A 7,815-nucleotide genomic window follows, 5' to 3' on the forward strand; every position below is an offset into this window, starting at 1 on the left:
AAGTTTAGATAAAATTTTCCATTTAATATTTAAAAATTACAACCATAATTAGTTTTCCAAAATTCCATTACATAAACTCATGTCCATAAAATTAGAGTATCCAAAACAATGAATGCGGAAATACTAGAGAGTACATGTTGCGCCATCAAGCCAGACCCTTGCCCTTAGAGCCAAACGTACTCGAAACACCCAACAAAATTGTAAGCAAATGCTTAGTGAGTTCCCAAAATACACAAAACATATAACAACATAATGCCATGCAACATATATACATAGGATTGCCATGGACTCACTCCATGATCTTCACGCGGAATGCCATGGGCTACCCCCATGGTCTTACATCCATGGGTCATGGGCTCCTATCATGGTTTTTACCAAATACCATGGGCTCCCCTATGGTCTTCACATAAGTCATAACATGCCAAATAACAAAACCATTGCATATTTAACTATTGAAACCTCATATCAAGTAATGGGCCGACTTGATGCCTTCTACCCATTGGTATAATGAGAAGACTCACCTCAGTCTGCTGAAAACAATAGTTGCTCGACTACCAATCAAAAATTTCACTCTGTAAGAATATTCAAATAGCCCTAATTAAGATTATGACACAACCTAGACGAGGGCCCAAAATCCTAAGTCCAAGTCCCTCCATGATGGCCCGAAGGTCTCTCCTTCCTTAATGGGTCCAACATCAAAGTCTAAAACCATAAAGGGCCAAAAGACCCAAAAGGCCCAAGCATGCCAACTATTTTCCAAATTAGAACAAAAGTCCAACAATTATGAATGGGTCCAGGCCCAAGGTTGGATAGGGCCCAATAAGCTTACAAGCCCAACGAAGCCTAAACTCATTTGGGGTGCGTATGCCTAAAGTACCACATGAGTACACTTAGCATACTAAGTCCTTTGGCCGTACGCGCAACGTACGCATCCTTACGCCTAGCGTACAAGCAACCCATGAACAAAATTCAGTTAAGTACTTATTACTTGAGATCTCAACATCTAACTCTAAATTTGAGTCTATTAAGATGTGCTAGGTGATAAAGTTATCAACTTTATGCCCTTGCATGCTACATGGGACCCGAATACCTCATTTTTTCCATTAAGACCACTTTTAAGACCTTAAACTCATGCATGGTACTAATACAACCTTCAAGATGGCACTTTTATGCATCAAGCATGACCAAGGAGCTTAGATCTATCATTTTTAGCCTTTAGAGTTTCTCAAACTCGCAAGAAAGGGTCCATGAACCAAAAATGGACTTCACAACAAACCCTAACTCAAACTAGCAAAAGAGGTGGCAAGGTCTAGACTTTTTACCCCCATAAGTTCCTCAAGATGAACTAGATGTAAGATCTAGAAGCTCAATAACATCCATGACTTGATCACCACCTTCTCCTTGTAAACCCAATAAAGTGGCCACCAAAACACTTTTAAGCTCAAAGATTACACTCTCATGCAAATCTAGGGATTTGGGACGATAATAGACTATCGAGGATGTCTAGGGTAAGGTCCAAACAACATAAGAGTGTTTAAATAGAGGCTTTACCCTAACATTAGGGTTTTAGTCCTGAGCCATGAATGCCCCACGTATGTGGTGCATGCCCGAGACGAGCCTTCTTTGTTGCTCTCTTAAGGTTGATGGATCCCATCAATCTAATCGTCAATTTTCTTTTTTGTCATTCTTTTTTCCTTTCACAATCTTTCAAAGTTTCTTTGTAAGTTCTCCATAATTTCTTGCTATTCAAATTTTTTTTTTGAAGAAAATGTTTCTTTACCTATTTCTTAAAAGTTTTTCTTCTGGTTAGACGGGGATCATGTATTGGCCCATGAACAAACCTGTGTGTATTTGAGGATACGAGTTGTATTCCCTTGATTTAATATTCTTGGTCAGTTGGCCCAATATCAACTTCGTTGTTATCTCTTTTTCTATTATTTTTATAGTACGTCATTTTTTTCACAACATATCTCATCCAAGTGTGAAAAATATGAATTCAAAATCATCCAATGAAAGATATAACGTAATATTCAACGATGTGACTATAAAAGTTTGACATATGTTGATCAACATTAATTCTGGGATTATTGTACCCTCGCATATTTGTATTTACGATATATTTAAAAAGTAATATAAAATTATTGCAAAAGGATATGATATGTTTGAAACAATAGTAACATTGCTTAGTTGTTAATGTGGCAGGGAGGACTAAAAGAAACGATTGATACTACACCAATATAAAAGTAATTGCAAAAAATAAAAGTAATTACAAAAGCTCCTAAGATATGTTCGAAAGAATATGACATGACATGATATAAGTAAAAGAACGTACGTATTTCTAAAAAATTGTCTTTTGTGCCAGTTAAAAAGTGCAAAATATTTTCTAAATGAATTGCTATTGTTTTGGTGTTTTTTAGGAAATGTTAGAACAAACATCGGAAATTGATTACTTAGATTTATACCACTTCAACTCTTGAACACCGAATTTTCATGAGCTTTCAACTACTCCACAATTCACTGTGACAATTGACAACATCCCTATAAATATACACCAATCTTGATACTGATCTTCTATGCATTCTCCCTCGATCATGATGGGATTGAGTACTACTCTCCTTTTGCTTTCTCTACTTCTTCTTCATCAATGCATATCAACCGCTAACGCAACCCAAGTTTCTCACGATGGTAGGGCCATCACCATTGATGGCCAGCGCCGTCTTCTCATCTGTGGCTCCATTCATTATCCACGTAGCACGCCCGAGGTATATATACCACCTTTCTTTTCAAAAATTTATACCACCTATCTAATGCTATAAACTTACTTTGTAACCATTGTCTTATCAAATATACATATGATGTGCTTTATAATATTAGATGTGGCCTGATTTGATTAAGAAGGCTAAAGAGGGTGGCCTCGATGCAATCGAAACTTATGTTTTTTGGAATGCTCATGAGCCTTTTCGTCGCCAGTATGACTTTTCTGGCAATTTGGATTTTATAAGGTTTATAAAAACCATTCAAGATCAAGGCCTATATGTTGTACTTCGTATCGGACCTTATGTTTGTGCCGAATGGAATTACGGGTTTGTTGTTTTTTCTTTTCTTGTATTAATTTGTGTCTACTTATTTCAAACATCTTGCTTTATTGACACCTTTTTTTAGTGGTATCATTAAGGGAAAATGATTTACAAACCCAACGAAGTTTTCAAACTGTTCAAAAAACCTCAATCATGTTTTGTGTGTCCAAAAAAACCCAATGAACTTTACATTTTGTCTAAAAATCTCAACTAAGTTACACTTTCCTGAAAGTCAAATAAGAGGAATAGATGATGTGGCTTATTACCGTATCGGGAAAATGACTTGTTAGATCAACAAAGTTTCCAAAACGTTTACAAAACTCCGATCATGTTTTGACTGTTCAAAAAAAACCCCAATGAACTTAAACAAAACAAAATTGAGATTTTTTGAATGGTTTGGAACTTTGTTGGACTTTTTAGACAAAAAGTTAAGTTCGTTGGGTTTTTTGAACAGATAAAACATAATTGAGATTTTTTGAATGTTTTGGAAACTTTGTTGGGCTTTTAAGTCATTTTCCCTATCATTAATGTTGCATGTTTTATATAATGGTTTCAGAGGATTTCCACTATGGTTGCACAACATGCGTGGGATTGAAGAACTTCGAACAGATAATACTGTGTACATGGTAATTATATTTTATCAGTTATTGATCATATTTTGTTAATTGTTATAATATTATATATAGCTAACACGATTGCTTTTGTGTATCGAACGAATATCAGAAAGAGATGCAAAATTTTACTGAAAAGATAGTCGAATTGGTAAAAAAAGAGAAGCTTTTTGCTTCTCAAGGAGGACCCATCATTCTTTCCCAGGTATTAATCTTGTTTCATGCAATCCTTAATTCATTTTGCATTTATAACTTCAGTATAATTAATATCGATGATTATATTGAACCATAAACAGATCGAAAATGAGTATGGAAATGTGATGACATCTTATGGACATGCTGCGAAAGTTTATGTCGACTGGTGTGCAAAGATGGCTGATTCACTTAATATTGGTGTCCCATGGATCATGTGTCAACAAAGTGATGCTCCAAAGCCTATGGTAATTAACCATTAATGAATTCATATTTGTTTTAAATTTACAAATGTAGCTTAGAAGTCTGATTATAGTCTACTTAATTAATGTTGCCAGATAAATACATGCAATGGCTGGTATTGTGATGAATTTACTCCCAACAATCCCAATAGCCCAAAGATGTGGACTGAAAACTGGACTGGATGGTATTTTATATAATTATGTCAATATTATTAATACTTCTTTATTTTTGTTAAATTTGCTTTTTTGTTATGATAAAATTTTGGATTAATAATTAGGTTCAAGAGTTGGGGTGGTTCAGATCCGTTTAGAACAACTGAGGATATTGCTTATGCTACTGCAAGGTTTTTTCAGCGTGGAGGCACTTTCAATAACTACTATATGGTATTTAATACTATTGTTCTTCTTTACTTCACAATTAGTTCATGAGTCTTAAATAATGAATCAATATATTTACAATATGTTACTTTCTTTATGCGCCTAGTATCATGGTGGCACAAATTTTGGTAGATCTGCTGGTGGTCCATTAATCACAACCTCATACGACTATGATGCTCCTCTTGATGAATATGGTTATGTATCTTCTATTTTCGATTTCACAAATTAATACATGTTAAATGTTAAATAATGATGATGACATGCAAGTATAAGCAACTCAACTGATCGAATGATGGGATTTGTTATAGGGAATTTCAATCAACCCAAATTTGGGCACTTGAAGAAGCTCCATGATGCTCTTCATTCCATGGAGAAGGTTCTTATCCATGGCAATGTTTCACACACAGACATGGGGAATTCAGTTTCGGTATAACTATATATAATTACTTGCTGGAAATAATTAAGAGTATGTTTAATTTTCTTTGTTTGTTTATGGGGATGACAGGCATCGATTTATCAGTCAACCGATGGAACTGGTTGTTTTTTGAGCAATACAAATACGACATCGGATGCTAGGGTTAGTTTTCAAGGAACACTGTACGACGTTCCTGCATGGTCTGTTAGTTTACTTCCCGACTGTAAGAATGAAGTCTATAACACAGCCAAGGTAGGTAACCAAATACTTATCTTCATGTACCGATAAGAATGGAAATGTCGTTAAGATTTGCATCGAACTTTTCACAGGTGAACACTGAAACATGGGTGATAGAGAAGAAAGCAAATCAAACAGAGCAAGAACCAGTACCTTTGAAGTGGGCATGGAGGCATGAGAACATCGATGACACGGTTATTAAAGGCAAGGGAGACAAAACTGCTTCTAAACTCATGGATCAAAAAGCTGCTAATGATGTTAGTGACTACCTATGGTACATGACCAGGTATATATACATATATGATCACTTTATAGATCAACAATAACAACGATAATCAACTTAGTTACTTATTAACTCGAATATTTCTTTTGATTATCAACTCAAGTGTGAATATCGATGAGAATGACCCGATTTGGAGCGATGATATGAGCCTGAGAGTTAATTGTACTGGCCAAGTTCTCCATGCATACGTAAACGGTGAATATATAGGAAGAGAATTTGTTACATACGGAATTTTCCATTATGTTTTCGAGAAAAAGATTAAGTTGAAACCTGGCCTGAATCAAATAACCCTACTTAGCGTCACCACCGGTTTTCAGGTAACAAAACGAGAACTACATACGTATATTTTACTATATATGGATTAATTTATATTCATATGCATGTAATGTTGTTTATATATCGAGCGCAGCATTATGGGCCGAAATTTGATATGATTGCAAATGGTGTTCCTGGTCCAGTAGAGATCATAGGAAGGAAAGGCGATCAAACTGTCATTACAGATCTTTCTTCCCACGAATGGTCTTTTAAAGCCGGAATAAAAAGCATCGATCAATATAATAACCTTGTTAAAGTCGATTCCTCCGAGTGGAAAACTCATGATCTTCCCACACAACGAAAAATGACTTGGTACAAGGTATATATACGAATGTATTTCATTTGGTATAAAGATCAAATATTGTTTAATCTTATTAATTAGTACTAATTATAATTGATCTGGATGCATGCAGACGACATTCAAAGCTCCGATGGGAAAAGATCCGGTGTCATTGGATCTTGACGGACTAGGTAAAGGACTTGCATGGGTGAACGGGAAAAGCATCGGTAGATATTGGCCAAGCAACATTGCAAAAAACCATAATTGCTCGGAGAAAGCTTGCGATTATCGTGGTAAATACGATAACAACAAGTGTGTTAGGGCCTGTGGTTTACCGACGCAAAGGTGGTATCATGTTCCACGATCGTTCTTGGTGGATGGTGATCAGAATGAACTGGTTTTGTGGGAGGAATTTGGAGGCAACCCATCGTCGGTGAATTTCCAGACAGTGTCAGTCGGAAAGGCGTGTGGTTATGCATACGAGAACAAGACGATGGAGATATCGTGCAGCCATGGTCGAAGCATCACTGCAGTTCGATTTGCTTCTTTTGGAGACGTTCAAGGGAGCTGTGGGTCGTTTCAAAAGGGGACTTGTCAAGGGGGAAAGAATGCTTTGGACGTATTGAAAAAGGTGAATGATCAACACGGCATGTTTAATTTGTTTAATGTTTAGAGTCATAAAATGATATGTTCATAATATTATTCGTGAACAGGAATGCATTGGGAAGGAGAAATGTGTGGTTGCAGCAAATGAAGCCGTGTTTGGATCCGTCGATTGTAAGGGTATCAGAAAGAGACTTGTTGCAGAAGTAGTTTGTTAGTTAGTTATTGCTCTTTTCATTATTTTTTTTGTTTGTTTTCGAAATGAAGACTGCGATCTTGATAACAATTTAATTTTTTTAATTAAATTTGGGATTGACTGGTTGGAAATTTTTTAATTTGTTTTTCAAGAAGAAAATACACCTGTGCATGTATATATGTCAATCGGTGCTTGGTAATAGATAACGATATATTTGACTTCCTGGGGATCATATCCTCAAATAATGGGCTCTAAAAAGCTCTGATTTTCCCTGACCCCAGTGACGCTGTAGTGGACCTCGATGATGGGCCTGATGGGCCGAAAGAGGAAAAAGTTAAGTGGGTCCGAGATGGTTAGAGTTGGGCCTCAAAACAAAACAATAGGCTGTATATAGACTAGAGAGTGGAATGTTGTGGATCTAATGGACTCCCAGTCCACACCGAAAATTAATATGGGGCACCACATTGATGTTGAAACTATTCCTAACCTCAACCAAAAAAATGATCTAGCTCGTCAAATACAATCGATTTTAATCACTAGCAATCGTCCTCGACTGCAATTGATTGCAAACCAGTGAGAATAATTAATAAAGGTGTCAAAACCTCTTCTTCATAAACCAAATGGATGTCGGTTAAATTCAGAGACATTTCTTCGAGCTTCAACTTGAAAAACATGCCCCAAGTCAGGGGCGGATCTACAGTATAATAAGGGTATGCAATTGCATACCCTTGAAGTTTTACAATAAATACTAATTATTTATGTTCTAAAAAATTTATATATACAAATTAGTCTTTGCATACCCTCCTCAAAAAACTTGCATACCTCGAAAGTAGGGGATGAAGACTCGCTAAAACAATATTAAGATAATTCAAAATTTTATCTTCAAAATTTTAATACAAAAAAGAAAATCACATCTAGCTTTTTGACCTTGATAAACCGGAAATCATATAACAAATCTTCTAGAAATTATAAAAGAAAATAAAATG

General features: G+C 35.8%; 1 protein-coding gene across 1 annotated transcript; it reads left to right on the plus strand.

Annotated features, from left to right (window-relative positions):
* Positions 1 to 2,594: 2,594 nt before the first annotated feature.
* LOC145046282 (beta-galactosidase 15-like) lies at positions 2,595 to 6,851 on the plus strand. The gene is made up of 15 exons (XM_078994577.1): positions 2,595 to 2,762; positions 2,875 to 3,083; positions 3,634 to 3,703; positions 3,801 to 3,893; positions 3,985 to 4,128; positions 4,219 to 4,307; positions 4,401 to 4,506; positions 4,607 to 4,694; positions 4,809 to 4,927; positions 5,006 to 5,167; positions 5,245 to 5,438; positions 5,539 to 5,752; positions 5,845 to 6,069; positions 6,164 to 6,661; positions 6,744 to 6,851. The coding sequence occupies exons 1-15, from the start codon at positions 2,595 to 2,597 to the stop codon at positions 6,849 to 6,851; spliced, it is 2,487 nt and encodes an 828-aa protein (XP_078850703.1).
* Positions 6,852 to 7,815: the final 964 nt, after the last annotated feature.

This window comes from Lactuca saligna, chromosome 5 (assembly GCF_052625555.1).
Source record: "Lactuca saligna cultivar CGN05327 chromosome 5, ASM5262555v1, whole genome shotgun sequence".
Taxonomy (NCBI): Eukaryota; Viridiplantae; Streptophyta; class Magnoliopsida; order Asterales; family Asteraceae; genus Lactuca; species Lactuca saligna.

Coding starts and splice junctions, on each gene's coding strand:
- LOC145046282 (XM_078994577.1), top strand. CDS start 2,595: ATGGGATTGAGTACTACTCTCCTTTTGCTTTCTCTACTTCTTCTTCAT. Junction 2,763..2,874: donor ATCCACGTAGCACGCCCGAG/GTATATATACCA, acceptor TTATAATATTAG/ATGTGGCCTGATTTGATTAA. Junction 6,070..6,163: donor GAAAAATGACTTGGTACAAG/GTATATATACGA, acceptor GGATGCATGCAG/ACGACATTCAAAGCTCCGAT.